Genomic DNA, 16286 nt, shown 5'->3' on the forward strand with positions numbered 1-16286 from the left:
TTTCAAGGAGGAAAATTATTTTATTCATGGTTTTAATATGAGGAAACAAAGTTAAACAATGATTCAGCTATTGTGGAGAATACCTTACAAAAATCTTTCCGGTAGTTCTGGACAGACTAATTAAATGGTGGGGGTGGGGGTTGGATGGAAGTTCCATGGGCGAAAATAAGGTGTGTTTATAGAAAAGTGTCAATTGGTGGATGGAACTGCTTCAGCTGTGCATTTTGGCTCTATTACACAACAGTGCTGCTGTAATACTTTATACCTTTAAAACTTTACAAAAATATAAACATTTGCCTATATGTTTCATCTTTTGGTACACAAAATTGATTAGATATACAAGAATTGGAACCCCGCTACAAGCCCTTACAAACACTGCACACTGTAACACCCTGAACTTCAGAGCATCATGACTCCTCCCATGACTACACAATGTGAAGGGAAAAAAAGGGTCACTGACAAAGCTCAAACATATTTGGCATATCTACCAAACCTCTCACTTGAAGGGTAAAAACATTTTGCAGTCAATACTTGCACTTTTTTTTAAGACTGCAGAATAAGTCTCCAGTCATCACCAAGCAAAACTTCAATATGGACATAAAATAGTGATAATGGTACAGAATGGAATGTATTGTCAAAAGTAGTATCTTTTCAACAGTGTTGTCTGAAAAAGATCATAGCAGTGCTGCTTCTTCTGCAAGCTACTAAAACCAAACCCTCCTGTTCCATATCCAGTGGATCCACCACTTCAGTCACTGACTTCACTGACTGAAAATGAGCTCACGTAGGTAAGACTGGGTGAGGCTGCGGAGCTCTTCTAGAGCATAATCTTCAGGCATAGGCAGCCGGCCAATGTGAGGCGCAAGGCAGCACAATGGGATGAGAGGGAGGTCTGATGTAGCATCTCCCTCTTGTTGCAAAGTCAGGACTGCACGGAGGATGTTGGCCAAACGTTTTGCCATTTCTGAGGATATGACCAAAGTTTGTGAGATGCACCATACACACTTAAAGAGCCTGATAATGCTTATTGTTTTTCATCACCACAAATGTGACATAGTGCCATGCCCAGCACCAAGTTACATAGTTCAGTCACTAAAATGCCAACTGATCCTCACCTGACTGAGCAAGTCTATCCTTAGCTGAAATGCATGGGAGCAGCTCAATTCTGCTGCAAAGGGATGTCACCTCAGTGTAGAGTCTTTCCAGCTCATAGCCTGGACCATCCATCTGCACACACAATAATAAAGCATTTGTAATTAAAGGCCGCCTAAAGAGTTTTTTTACCCTTAACATTTCCAAAATCATTTTGATGGCACATAGAGTGAACAGCACTACTGCCGCTCTGAGCAGGTCTTATCGTTTGTAAAACAACCATAGGAAGTTTGGCGTTGGAGTAGGAACACTTCCGCTGATTATTGTATATCATGCACCTTGAGACCAAAGCAAATTCCTTGTATGTGGAAACATACTTGGCAATAAAACCTGATTCTGATTTATTCATTTCTAAAGATCTTAATGCTTTGGAAAATAGTGAAATTTGATTACAAGTTTATTTAATTATTATTTCATAAATTAGAAGATATAAAGTTGCCACTTCAATTTTAGAATATTTACACCAAGTCCGTACTCAAACATGTGTAAAGGTGCTCTTTACATTATCTATCTACGAGTGTGCATAGATTCTGTTGTACAAGAAAACATTGGTGAATGCCATCTTTGTGAAAACTGCGTAAGTGGGTTTCTTCATAAGAACAGTTGGTGAATAAGGCCCAACGTAATAAACATATAGAAGCCAGTAGTATGAAAGTCTATTGAGACTCCTGCAGATAAACAACATAATGAAACGATGAGTGACTTTTTTTATACCTGCTGGATGGATTGCAGTGTTTGGATGACATGGATGTAGTCCAGAAACACTCTACCAGAAACATCCCAGTCCTGTATCTGTGCATGGCGCTCTGGCACAGCAAGTCCCTCTAGGATATGCAGTAGGTAGTCGTGGTTGTCATTTATGATGCAGTCTACAACACACAACAAAACAAAAAGACCGATCAGAATGCCTGTTGTGCGACAAAAGAAGGATGGAGTAGAAGATGGAGACAAATTCATTAATATGATTTATTTTCGTGGAATGGATGTACAGGACTGAGCGGCGGTCATATTTTGTACCGCTATGCGGTACATCTAGTTTAAATAATCTAACACCCCCTTTATGCAAAGGTGTCAGATGGGGTAGTTTCCATGTACTAGGAAATATAACCACCACAATAAAAGATTAAATATATGCACTATATGCTTTGTGATAATAGGAGCAGACAATTTAAGGAAAAAAGGATCTAAATTATCTTCTCCAGCAGCACTCCTACTGTCATGTAGTGTAATGCCTCAAACACTTCATTTTGAGAGAAAGGTTGAAAAGTATAATGTACAGAATTGACAACTATCTGAGGAGTCCCTTTAAACTCTATGAAATAAATGCCCAGCTTCAACAAAATGTCTCTTGAAAGCAAGGGTAATCCTATTCTGTTCAGATATGAAACAGTCATCATATTTGATATGGGTGGGCATAGCATTAGTGGTTGTGTTTTTGTTTGAGTTTACCGCTTTCCAAAATTGTGCAGGGCTTGAGCTGGAGTTTGCTATGAAGTCTAAGTAATAATTAGATTGAGCTTTCCGCACAGATGATTCATTTATTTCTAAATGTTTTAAAAGCTAACCAGTGTGATGGGTTTCCAGTCTTCCTAGCTAGTGATCAGGCTCTGTTTCTTTCTTTAAATATAGCTGATAATTCAAGTAACCGGGAGTTACTCTTATAATATTGCATGTTTATCAATGACTGAAAGGAAAGTTTTTGTAAAGAAATCCAGTGCCATTTTTGCCATTTCAATATCTGTGATTTCAGAAGTATAATGTAAGTTGCTATGAAAAAGATCAGATAAAAAGTCTTGGTCACTAAAATGTTTTAGGTTTCTCTGTGATATTTGCTCATGTTTATCTTTGTATTTCTTATGCATTCAAAAGGGCAATGATCACAAATACCTAATTCAAAGACATCATTTTGTCAGCCCTATTGGAAAATATGAGCTTTTTTGTGGGTTCTGTTATTAGCTGAGATAAATTAAGATACTACTAACTACTATCCTTGCATCTCAATGATCACATTACATTTTGAGGACATTACTAGTTTCTCAGCAGTGGCGGAATTTTACTTGCTCCGGTTAGTAGTACCGCGCTGAAAAGTAAACAGAAGCGCACTCCAATCGGGACACCTAGTAGTAGCCTAGCTTATAAGCCTACTACCAACAACAGGGAACAAAGTATAACTATTGCAATGTGATGCAAGGGTAGTTTTATTTCTAACATATTTCTATCAACACAGACATTTACATTGATAGTCTGGCGTTATAATTTATTTGCCTTGGGTGTACTGTGGAGTGGGTAAGACTGTTTTTAGTGGCAGGCTAACACATACCGTAGACTTCGCACCTGCAAACTCTGCAACTAGGACTGGATGAAACGTGTTGAAAACGGTCTCCACTGATAAATATCACACTTACTAACTTGGAAATAAGGTCCTATGTCCAAAATCCTGAACCACCCCTTTAATATGTAATTTAATTTTTGTTAGTTAAAGCAACACCAAAGAACTTTCCTCTGTCGCACACACGCTATTTGTTTATCCAGCACCAGCTTTGCAAATAACGATGTCCACAGACAAGGTAGAATATTTTGCATGACGAAAAGTACGATGTATTGCGACATCAGATGCAAGTCAAATTTGTAGTTTCCTTCCATCGAACTACAGATCCGCTACCCGATTTGGCAAACCTACATAGTGCGGTTATAGCCGCTAGAGGGCCGCGAAGCGAATGCAGAATTGCCGTTCACCCTGTTACGAGTTGATGAACCACTGAAACAATTTTGGAAACATTATTTTAAGGTATAAAAAAACTCTTTGGTGTTGCTTTAAGGTCTTAACATGTCTTAAAATGTCTGGAATTGTATGAAGTCTTAATCTAAATTGAGTCTGGTATCAGCTAAGCTATCAATTACCTGCTGCTAAGTGATGAATGACCAAGCGGTGGCATTGGCTCCAGCTCCTGGCATGATAGAGGTGCAATGCTTCTTGATGCTTGTCTGAATCATGGCGTGCACGGATGGCCTTAGCCTCATGAATCCAGTGAACAGGGATCTTCAGCCCCTTTGTCAGAAAAGACTCCTTTTCTGCAGAATCCTCAGTCTCCAGTAGTGAGCAGTAAGAGCACAACATCTCACGAACAGCTCGCTCACGCTGCCTGAAAGGACATCAGCAGCACACATGACAAGTGTTTAAATTATATCTAGAGTGCACATTTTATGACTGTCTCCAGTTGTCATGCGAGAGGTAAACTAAACAGAAGTCGGTTTTCCACTGCATGGGATCTGCTCAACTTGCCTCTACTCGCTTATTTTGTTTTTTCAAAAGCAAAAACTGGTACCTAGCACTATTTTTGGCATCACCACCATTGAGGTTTTGAGTGAGCTAAGGCGATAAGGCCAAAAGGTAAAAAGTATTGCAAGTTACTGATTGATCACTATTCTCATTGCCATGTTTTGAACAAGCCGATCATTTTTAAAAATACCTCAGCCATACTGTGCTAGGACAAGCACTTAATGTTAACAATTTTCACAACAAGGCTGCGTTACGTTATTATTCACAACAGGTGCGTTCATTAATTACATTTGAAAATGGAATAACGTAATATGCATAATTACGGAATAACATAATTACTCTGAAATGGAAAACGTTCTGCAGTTAAAAGATAAGCATTCTATATCCTTATGAATTAACAAACTGTGTCAATGGCAATTTAAATCCATAAGAAACTACCACATACCAGAAATGGGCTCTTTGCACGAAAGGCTCTCAAGGCAGCCGCTTTTTTTCCAGTGGAGCGTTAACTGTGTTGTAATGGCATCTTCTGTTATATTCTGCTCCTAACATCTTCACTCAGACACTGAATATCTTGTTTGCCCAATAATAACAATTTTAACTCACATAAATCCTTCTTTATCGTTAACATGCTGTTACTAGGTGCAACACCCAACCGGGTCCGTGTAGACACTAATTACATTAACAATAGCGGCAGGTTCATACACACCTGGCTCCACTGGAAACAAATGAGTAGTATGTGCAAAGAGCCCATTAGAAACAAAATCCCCTTGATTTCCCACGTTGCTGATATTGTTAAGATTGTTATTACTGTGTGTCCTGCGTTAATGATGCCATGGTAGTTTCCTTCTGCGTCGCTATGGCACCCAGCTACATTAAAGAGGGTGGTACTTTCCACCTCGTACCTAACCCGAGTAGAGTGGAGGCGAGTTCAGCAAGTACCGTTCAGTGGAAAAACGACTAAATAGGGGTTCCACTAAAGGTAAAAATGTACTTTTCCTTAAGAACTTTGGCACAGATAATCTTAATACGAACAAAAGATAATATTCAATTTTTCTTTTTCAAAACCATTTCCCTGTGATGGTCAATAAAGATGTGCTGGTGCACAGGGAGGCCTTGATGCTCCAAAATTCTTCTCGCCAAACAACTTCAATACAATACAAAACAAAAGGCAAAGGCAAAACTGCTCTTACATCGAGTTGGGTATATGCAACAACACAAAGATGGACAACTCCCAGTGGCCAGCACTCTCCAGTTGGGCAGCATAGCTTGAGTGGAGCCGGGCCTGGCACTCAGGTGAAAGATGGGTGTAGTTTAATGCTTGTAGGACATTCCACAAATGCCAGCAAAGTCGGTAGTCAAGTTGCTGGATTGTTACTGTGCTGGGATCCAATAGCTGCTGCAGGTTATGGTGTCTACAGACAAATGTATAGATCAAGCGGTCAACATTTTCAACAGTAATTTCAGGGACTAAACATTTCATGTTTTTAATTTGTACAGCACATTCCAACAAAGTATGGATGATATTGTTATAATTTCACTTGATAAAGGGAGCTGTCAAGGAATCAGAGAAAAAGAATTGTTGCTCAACCCATCCCACCCAAACTTGAGATAAACAGACCAGTAAAAGGTTGGACATACCTTCTTATTCAAAGGTTTTTCTTTATTTTGACTTCTCATTACATTGTAAAACAAAGATCAAAATTATGAAATAATATGTATATGGAGTTAAGTAGTAACCAGAAAAATGTAAAAGAAAAAAGAAAGTTTTAGCTTTAGTCAAAGTAACAGTAAATTCCAGGCTTTTCCAGACTACTTCCATGCTTTCTGGCTTTGCCCTTATATTAAAATATTTTGGTTGGAAGTCATGAGATCCTTTACCTCAATATTCATTTATGTCCAAAGAGGAGAGAAGAGATCCGAGGCACTCTGATATATTAATAAAAGTTCTTTATTTTACTTTGGACCTGCCGACGCGTTTGGGTCGCTTCCGACCTTCTTCAGGGCTTAATTAACATTTGATGACACAGGTGCACTTAAAAAGGTAGAGCTCAGTCATGTGATATGATCACATGACTACCAACATATAACAGTTACATACATTCATTTATGTCCTTTCAATGTATTGCTTTGTGATATGTCCAGACTAGACATGTGTAAGCCAGCCAGTCAATCATTCATCCTTATTAATTACTCTAATTATTGCAAAAAACTAGGGCTGTCAAACGACAAAGTTTTTTAATCTGATTAATCACTGAATTTCTATAGTTAAGCGCGATTAATTATTTTATCACGATTAAAATTATATTATTTTACATATAAACATTCCAAAAGTCTATATTAACATTGTAAAGCCATTTTTACCAGTGTATCTTGACTGGTAATCAAATGAAAGCAAAGAAAGTTACTTAATGAACTTAACTTTAATACATGGATGTGCAGCGGGCCTGAGGCAACACATTGTATTCATCAAAAATATAGCAGATATAAACTGAAATAAATGCTATAGCAGAAGTGCATGTACAAAATAAAGGGCATAACAAACAAAAAATAAGGAACTTTTCATAGGGGCGCGATCACCTGGGGGGGGCCGAACATTGCAAGGGGGGTGTGACCGCTCACTCATAAAATTAAATAATATTTCTGTGGGGCGCACATGGACCTCGCAGTAGCAAAATGTAAGGGGCATGATCAGTCTATATTTTTTCGAACAATAACAGACGGCACTCTTCAGCTTGGGCAAAAACTAAAATGTATCATTTGAATTCTCAAAGACTGCGCTGTCAAAAACTAAAACAGACATCCACAGACCGGACATTTAGGTTATTGGATTTGCGTCATAGGCTGCAGATAGTTTCATTTGCAGATGCATTCTTTGCAGTTAATAGCAGCCTCTTCACATTCCTCCTTATTTCAGATTTAAAATGTGCAAGAGTGCAGTAGGCTACAACAGTCAGGCTACAATTTAAACATACATTTTTATCACTATTTTCCTCTTGTTTCTGTCTCACAAACTCCACCACAGTAAAGGCGCATTATCGTTCGTTCCGTCTTCTTCGCCTATTGCGCAAAAGCCTCATTTCACATTTCGTACATAGCCACAACACCAATAGCTTACATAGCCTTGGCACAGACACAAGGGCGCCTGCAGGAATAAATGTTCCCCCCTCCCCGCAATGAAATGTTGAAAGGGTTGCAGTATTAATATTGTCGGTTTCCCAATTGCAAATAAGTGCATTGGTCAGCTAATAATGTAGCCTACAAAGTAGCCTACTTTATTTACTCCTAACTACAGACTATATTAATTTGGATAACTTTATACGTACAGCCCTAAAAGGCGCCGTTTATCGCCTTGAAGTCTTGAGTTAGTAAATAAGCAAGTTGGTGCGCGTGTCATTGTCTCCTGCGCAAACAAAATGTGTGCGTTCCAAGTAGCCTAGTGCATAATTCTGCATCATAAAGTTGTACAAATGCATTTGTTTCTTTTACAGAAAAATATAAATAGCCTACTGTCATGCACTTTATGGGCTACATAGTTGGGAAGTTATGGTAGGCCAACTTGGAATGAATATACACACGGGAAATTCTTTCTCTACTCGTAGCTGAGTAGCCTGATGGCATGCACAAATGCGTACGGCCATACACCTGAAGTTGAAATAAAAAAGCACAAGTCTAACTCCAGAAGAAAATGCAGATTTCACTTTCCCAAAAAGAAACCTCCACTAATACAGTATGATGACTTGAGTTATTTCCACTACTTAGCTATGTTTACATCGGAATTGACATCCTCGGTGATCCATTTGTCTGCAGCACAAGATAATTACAGGAACAGCTTAGTGATAACGGGTTGAAGCACCGCAAAAGCCTGTGCTGCACCGAAATAATAATTTTATTGCGCATCCGAGAATTTGGGGATATGCGAGAATATTGAGAACCCCTGGCCTAGTCCATTAATTATGTTCAGTTCACGTGTAACAGTGTAGGAGTGCTTAGCCTGTAGATTATAGTTTATAAGTGCTTCGGTGATATTTTAATTCCATGTCGACTGAGCCGACACCGGCGCTGACATGAGTGCACGGTCACTTGCCACGCACGTCAGTACTAAATTTTTTAACTGGCAAACACTGGAGGAACAATGGATTTTATGGAGCTGTGCCGACAAAATAGAACTGAATCGTAATTTACACAGCGGCGGCGGCAAAGTGCGATGCTGATGTGCGGAGACATTGAGAATGGAATGTAATGTAATTGAAATGTCGAAAGTATAGTGCGCCACACTCATGACGATGCCGGCGTCCACAGCGCTTTAAAGTGCCATTCAGCCGACCGGGAGTTCAAAACTGCGTTGGTGTATTATCTCCATGACTACAGGAGGAGGAGGAGGGCTAGGCAGAAGCCTAGTAGGAAGTGTCTGTGGCAGTTTGAGGGCAAGAAACAGTGCCTCAAAGGGTCAGAATAGTAGGAACTAGGGGTGTGAATCTCTCATGTAAAAGACAATATGATTCACATCTAGATAGAGTTATATCTGATTGTTTTCAAGGAGCTGTAGCCTATTGTTGAGGTAAGACAATACCAAAATAAAATAAAACAGTGCTTAAGACACTGTTGGCCTTTTCTCATAGCCTAGGCTACAAGAATAAAATAGGCCTACATATCATTGAACTCTCTGGGCTTATTTTGTTCCAACGGTAGACCAAATATGCAAAAACCAGAAACTCAGTGCCACAAGTCTGAGTGAATATGAACGAAATAATAATAATTTGTTCTCGTTTTAGCAGCAAGGGCCAAATTATTCTTTAACATTAAAGGAAATCAGACTTCAGACTATCAGAATTCAGACTTCAGACATACAGACTTCAGACTATCGTTTTCGCGCTGGATTTTGAAAAACACGAGTAAAAACTGTCAAACGACCGAGTGTGAGTTGTCACGTGTTTAAGTTGCAGTAGATGTATGGGTAATGAGGTCCTTTGACAACTTTGGGCAATGAATGTAGCCCAAAACGAACTGCATTACCCACAAATCCGTGCCATGTGTAGTTTCAAAACCGGAAGTGGGATGAACGCGCTGCTTGCAACATAAATGAGAGTCTGAGCAGAGAAGGTTGTGAACCGATTCGTAACAAGTAAATCGATATAACGACCGGTTCATTTCAGTTTTATTCCGATACGGGGCTTCACGTATCGATGTAGCTGTATCTTACACGTTAAAAACGGATACCGATACGTATCGGTTAATCTTTACACCCCTAGTAGCAGCCAAAGAGGATTGTTGATAACAGAACAAGTGACTGTGTAAAATAAAACAAATAATTTTGTGCCACTCGATTAATGAGAATAAAAAAAAAAAAAAATAAGGCGTTATGCTTGGTCCTTAATCGCATCACAATTAATGCGTTGACGCTGACAGCCCTACTAAACACGTGTATTCAAATATATTGGATATACCCCTACCACATCTCCCCCCCCCGCTACCACAGCTGTGGATAGTGTGGCATGCTCACGCATTATGTCTTCTCCTTGCAAACTAGGCCTATAGCCCAACCATTTCCGTCAACATTTACGTAACAACTTGCCAGATATGCCTTCATATCTTTGGGCTTCATTCAGCATTTTGTTCTTCCACTGGAAATTACTCTTCTACATTTGCTGCCTGCTGAATCCTTTCTGTTTGTATTGTTTAGAAAATGTTTGATGTCTTGAGTTAATGCATTAAACATTGTTTGCTGGTAACCAGCCACAAATAGCCTACAGATTCTTGCATGCGTACATTCTCTATTCTCTCCAAAATGTGCCCGTTCTACAGGCTGGCCAAGTGCGTAATTCTGCGGCATAAAGCAGATGTATTTGTTTATTGTACAGAAAAATAAAAATAACCTGTCATGCAGTCAATTGACTACATTGCAGTCAATAAGGAGGGCAAATTAATATACGAAACCAAAACGTGGGTCATAGTTGTCTAAGCCTCTGCTGTGAGGCCAAACCCATGAACAAAGACGCATTGATATCTGCAATAGAGTTTTTTTTTGGCGAAACAAACTCACAGCCAAACGTTGCAATAAATACATAGACCATCTGGACAAAGTCATCAACAGAGTCATAGCACTGAAGGGAGAGGCAACTGGCATGTGATCTTCCCACGAGCCAATGGATGTACAAGTTTTCTCCTGTGCCTACGATATTTAATCCAGTGTTTTGTCGTCAAGTTGCAAAATGCTATTCGTTTTAACGAATTTTTATGATTGTGTGAAGTACTTTTTGTATAGGCTACCATCTTAATTGCTTTATACTCAATACTTGACCAATGGCTATTGCATCTGTCTGATTCACATCGTTGTTTACCTAAGTTTATCTTTTGTGCAGATCATATCAAAAATCAGAATCAGCCTTCTTGGCCTGGTTTGCTTAAACTAACAAGGAATCCCCCCCCCCCCCCCCCCCGCGAAAATCAAAGTCTACATATTCTCAACTGACTCTTCAAAAAGTGCGCACCACCTTATTATTATCTGCAGGTGTGTGACTGACTTACGTGCACGTGGCTGCAAATTTTAACTTTTAATTTATGTATTTTCTGCCTTCGGCATTTTAAAATATGGATGTATGGTGGTTAGAAGAGTAAATATCAATTAGAAACCTAAATATATTTATAATTACTAATTTGCTAACAAATAACTGGCGTCAGTGACGTCTTTGACATGAAGATCCCCGGAACTATGCTTCTACTAGCATTCTACCACAGGTCGTGAGGTGTAGTTGTAACTACACAACTTTACGATAGTGGTGGCGAACGTTCGTTGCTACTATGGTTTTGGGAAACACTAACGTAGTGTAACGATGCATTGGACTATGTAAGTTCCACCACCATAGTTCAAACTATCGTTTGGGAAACACTTTTGTCGTACTTACAGTGGGTCCCGGTTAAAAATTGACACTTCATTCACGATCAAGGTGATTCACGCAGCTGGGTGAAATGTAAGTACAACTGCAGCCGCTTGGGGGCAGCATAGTCCGCTGTGGCGTTCTGCTGTCGAACCGGACGGAGCGTTCAACAGCAAGGGCTGTGATTGGCCAAGTTTTCAGTGCGTTTCTCTGTGTTTTTAGCAGCCCCTGCAACATGCTAGTCCACTGTAGCCTATAAGCTTTGTACATACTGTAATGTTAAACATAGTTCTGGATTCAGTGGCAAGATTTCTTGATTGCACAGTGCCTGTCTCTCAGTAATGTTTTAAAATGAGAGCTTCGTCAGATGGCAGTAGGCTACTTTGTCGGCAGTCATGAGAAGTTCACTTGCTAACAGAACATAAATATGCTGCCCAGAAACCTTGTGAATAGTTCTGATTTTTTTTACTACACTAACTAGGTTGAAATATAGCCTTTGCCTACAGCATCTCCTTAACAGTAATGTTAACAAAATGACAGCATTCATATGACAAAGGAAAACGAATTCGGTCACTCAAGACTGTGCCACAGCAACCAGTGTAGGCTACAGTCCTACCCAATAGGCCTACTCGAAGCAGATAGCGTTGTCTGACGGTCGAGTGGGTTAATGCACGCATTTCCAGTACAGGTCTGCAACTTTCAGGCAGTTCTGAGTTCGAATCTAGGCAGGAGTAATGATGCAACGGTTTTCCTTTAGAAATCTTTTTTTATTGAATCGAAGTTGTAGCCTACATGAAGTGTTCTGCAATGAGTGTTTTTAACCAAGATAGCCCAGTAAATTAACTAAACTTATCCCAGTAGCAAACAGTTTTTCTGGATGTAGGCTACTTTGAAACTTCTGCGGGGTAACGGGAGCATTTGTTTTTAAAACATAGGCCTAACTTGCATCTTTCCATTCCAACAATTATTAGGCCTAGGCCTATTGTTATCATTTTTTGCAAGGTGTTGCTGCTAGCAAGACTTGTTTATAAGACGTTTGGTGATTAATTGATAGCAGTTTTTGGGACATGTTAAACGTTCTTTATAATGAGCACATACGGGGAGTAAAACGACTTGTTGCCGTTTTGGGACATAAGCTACATTAAGCTTTTTCAAGTCAAGGTGGTATTTGTTGTTACATTAGCTTCAGAAACACCGCTTCAGAAAGCTGCAGGGGAGCAGCGCGGGACACAAAGTAACGCAGGGTTAAATGTAACATGGACTTTTTTCCTAGTTGCAGATGGTTGATCGGGGCATGCTTGGTCAGTTAACCACATTACTATGAGACTGTGTTCCACAAATTTTCAGTCAGTATGGACGTGTTTTCACGTAGATCTACAGCAAAACGTCTTTTGAAGGCATCAAAGTACATAGGTGGTAGGCTAGGCCTACTTGTCTTTCGATTGAGTTGTGGGTGCAGCTCACTGACTAATATCATCTTGTAGGCTAAAAGCCCATCGACTGCCTTAACAGATAGGCTCTGCTCTTGGGTTTGGCCTCACAGCGAACTCAACCCTCTTGTTGCTTGCAGTTTGTTAAATAAAGCAATGCAGATTACATTATTTATTTCTGATGAATTGTGTCTTTTGATGTCTTTTGCAACATCTGCTTGTTAGTCCTGTACAGTGACGTGTTCCATGAACACCATCCATATGGACCACAGAGCGGTAGCACAAAACCAATAAGTCTTACAAGGCGAAAACGCAGAAAGGCTAGATTCAGCATTATCTATCAAGGTAATCTGTCTGACCTAGAAAATATGATTAGGCAAATTAGGAAAGAAACTGACCAGGAATTGAGTCGTAATGTTAAACCAATGACCTTGCAACCTACTCTTGAATTAAGTTTACCTGAAAGTGTGGAAGTGGATGAATGTGTTGTAACAGATGATGAACAATGTGCTGGATTACTAAACCAGATTGCCCTGACCTCAGAAATACTTGATGAGTATTGAATGTGAATTAAAGAATGGAAAATGAACCATAACTGCAAACAATGAACTCATAATAAATAATAAAGTGCGATGAATGAAATGTATCAATACAAGTACTTTAGTAGCCTGACATTGTAAAGTCTAGGGAATTATGCATGTAAAGAATTGTATGTCTCAAAACTGTTTAAATGAATGTATCCAGATTGCATTGTGGATTTACTATTTTCCTATTTTGTGGATTTACTCTTTTTCCATTTTCTACAACATTGTAACCTGCAAGTGGATATTACGCCGCATTTTGTAACATCACCAAAGTGCTGAAAAGTAAAGAACTCATTTAACCTTGGCATCCAATTCTTCAAGCAGTATTTGTGTCTTTTCTTGGTTTTTCTACGAATTCCAGCAGGAGGGTAAGATAACTGGTTTCTTCTGTGGTTATTCATCTGCTCTGTCTAAGACTTGGGTTAGTTGGACTTTAGTACTGCTGGACGGTAACAAAATCTCCATCCTTATAAAACCAAGAGCAAGAAGTAGCCTATAACCTGTGTCTCTAGAAAAACTCTAGGGTCAAACATTTTTGCACGTTAGCCAACTGTTCGAGAGCTAGGCATAGTCGCTCCTTATTTCATAAACATCTCAATAAATTCACCACGGAAGCCCGATCAACTTCCAAGGGGGATATTTAAAAATAGGAGTAATCGGTTATCTGCGCCGCAGAGGGAAGACGTGCAACTTCGCTCGACAGTAGGTCCCTGCTATCTACAATAACCTCTAGAGGGTATCGTGGGTCTTAACTGCCTAGGCCTGGGGTTACGTCTGAGACACCCTGCTCACTTGAGACCTCTGCCGGTTGTTGCAGTGTCGTTGCAGCGTCACTGGAAAAATATAAATTAAAGTCGCGTTATGCCGCGTGATCCCGCGCGCGGACCGCGAGGGAAGCTGGCCAAGTCGAAGCACTGCCCACTGTAATGTAACATGTTTTCCACTAAAATGGGGCGTGATGCAGATTAAATGTATCTTTATGATGATGCGCCGTTAGTAGGCTACATAAAGGCATGCTGCACACACTTGGTTGGGCTTACAAGCCGGCCAAAGAGTAGTAGCCTAGGCTGATGCATTAGTTGTGTGCCGCCAAAGATTATATCACTGTCACTTGTTCTGTTATCAACATTCCTCTTTGGTTGCTACTATTTGCGATGCACTCTGCTTTCGACATTCATTTAGATTAGATTCCATTCTTTTCAATACAACTCCGTACACCAGCATCGCACTTTACCGCCGTGTAAATGACGATTCAGTATTTGGTTGACGCTGCTCCATAAAATCCATTGTTCATCCAGTGTTTGCCTGTTAAGAACTTCGGCGTTGATGTGTGGGGCAAGTGACAGTGCACCATAGACTGTAGGCCTAAAAAATGGCAATGCACTCATGTTGAAAAGTTCCTTATTTTCAACTGAACTCAAGAATAATGAATATAGTATGAATATAATATTTTCTTTTATATTTTCTGAATATGAATATAATATTTTCTTTTCTTCTGTTTGTTATGCCCTTTATAATGTGTGTAGGCCTACATACATTTTGTGCATGCACTTCTGCGGTAGCATTTATTTCAGTTTATATCAGCTATATTTCTGAAGAATATATTGTGTTGCCTCAGGTCTGCTGCACATCTTTTGAAATTTGATTTGAAATAATCAAATAGACCTACGTCTTAAAGTTAAGTTAATAAAGTAACCTGCTTTGCTTTCATTTGAATCCCAATCAAGATACACAATAATTGCTTTATTGTTAATATGGACTCCTGGAAAGTATAGGAATTCAGCGATTAATCGTGATTAAAAATTTTAATTGTTTGACAGCACTAGTTTACACATATGTAAGGGATAATGTATAGAACGCCTGTCATTATTGGGAAAATAAGTCCCGACAGGGTGAACAGGACCCCGATGTGCAGCGGCATGCTGAACTTGAATCAAACATTCTTTAGAACACAGCTGATAAACCGTCTGCTTTCACTTTTGAATAAAGTTCCAGCCCTTGCGTAGTGATATGAAAGACCTGAATTTGAAGCACAAACTCAGTTATCATCGACAGCGGTCATTATTTTTTTCAGAGGTCCTTTCCCAAGAAATAATGACCGCTAGAACTTTGGGAAATCCCATTCAAGTCAATGGAGCGTTCTACTTGCCTTGTGAAGAGCCGTGTAATAAATTATAATAATACACAATAACATTAATTGAGCATGAACCTGTTGGCGATAGATAGATAGATAGAGACACTTTATTGATCCCCAAGGGGAAATTCAAGAAATTTCCGAGTACTATTTAATTACTGGCAGTGATTACAGCACAATGTTGGCTAACACCCTTTCAGAATGAATATGAAAATGTTTTATGCTTTGAGGTGACAACCAGACTGGCTTACCGGTCACTGTAGAGTTTCAGCAAGTGGAAGCATATGTCGTACAAGGGCTTCTTGACCCCTTCCTCCTCCATTTCCTCTTCTATGCAAGCAAGATCACAACTCTCCAAATAGGGAGGAAGGGGAGCGCAAGCATATTTCAGTTCATCAGGAGAACCCTACAATAATTGGAGCACATATCCATGACTGAATTTGCTGTATTAAGAAGCCACATTCACCATTACACATCAGATCTTAATTTAGCAGTATAGATCAATAAATGCAGTCACATGTTACATCAGGGTTTCTCCCGGTTTAAAACATTCTAGGGTCTTTTTTTAAGGACTGATATCATGCATTTACCAACAAATAATACGAAGGAAAATCTGAGTTCCAGTTTTACTTTTTTGTGGAAATCACTGCCCAGAATAGAGTAGCTGGGATGATGGATTTCTATCAACCTCAAAATGGAATTCTCTCTTGCTTGCAAGAAACTTGGAAGTCATGATTGAGGACCAGCTGACCTTCACATGTTGCCTCTGTTGTGCAGTTGTGCTGCTTTGCACTACTCAATATAAAAAAATGAGGCTGTAAAAAGCCT

General features: G+C 39.5%; 1 protein-coding gene across 2 annotated transcripts in view; it reads right to left on the bottom strand.

The window, feature by feature from the left end:
• The window catches only part of nup98 (nucleoporin 98 and 96 precursor), a 111216-nt gene continuing 94930 nt past the window's right edge, over positions 1-16286 (bottom strand). For both annotated transcript variants that reach the window (XM_042076134.1, XM_042076131.1), the window contains 6 exons: positions 15710-15864; positions 5626-5847; positions 4054-4295; positions 1867-2021; positions 1116-1227; positions 1-964 (listed from right to left, as the gene is read on the bottom strand). In XM_042076134.1, the coding sequence (XP_041932068.1) occupies positions 762-964; positions 1116-1227; positions 1867-2021; positions 4054-4295; positions 5626-5847; positions 15710-15864 (1089 nt within the window). In that variant the 3' untranslated portion in view covers positions 1-761. The remainder of the gene's footprint in view (positions 965-1115; positions 1228-1866; positions 2022-4053; positions 4296-5625; positions 5848-15709; positions 15865-16286) is intronic.

The sequence above is a fragment of the Alosa sapidissima genome, chromosome 21 (assembly GCF_018492685.1).
Source record: "Alosa sapidissima isolate fAloSap1 chromosome 21, fAloSap1.pri, whole genome shotgun sequence".
In the NCBI taxonomy this organism is placed as follows: Eukaryota; Metazoa; Chordata; class Actinopteri; order Clupeiformes; family Clupeidae; genus Alosa; species Alosa sapidissima.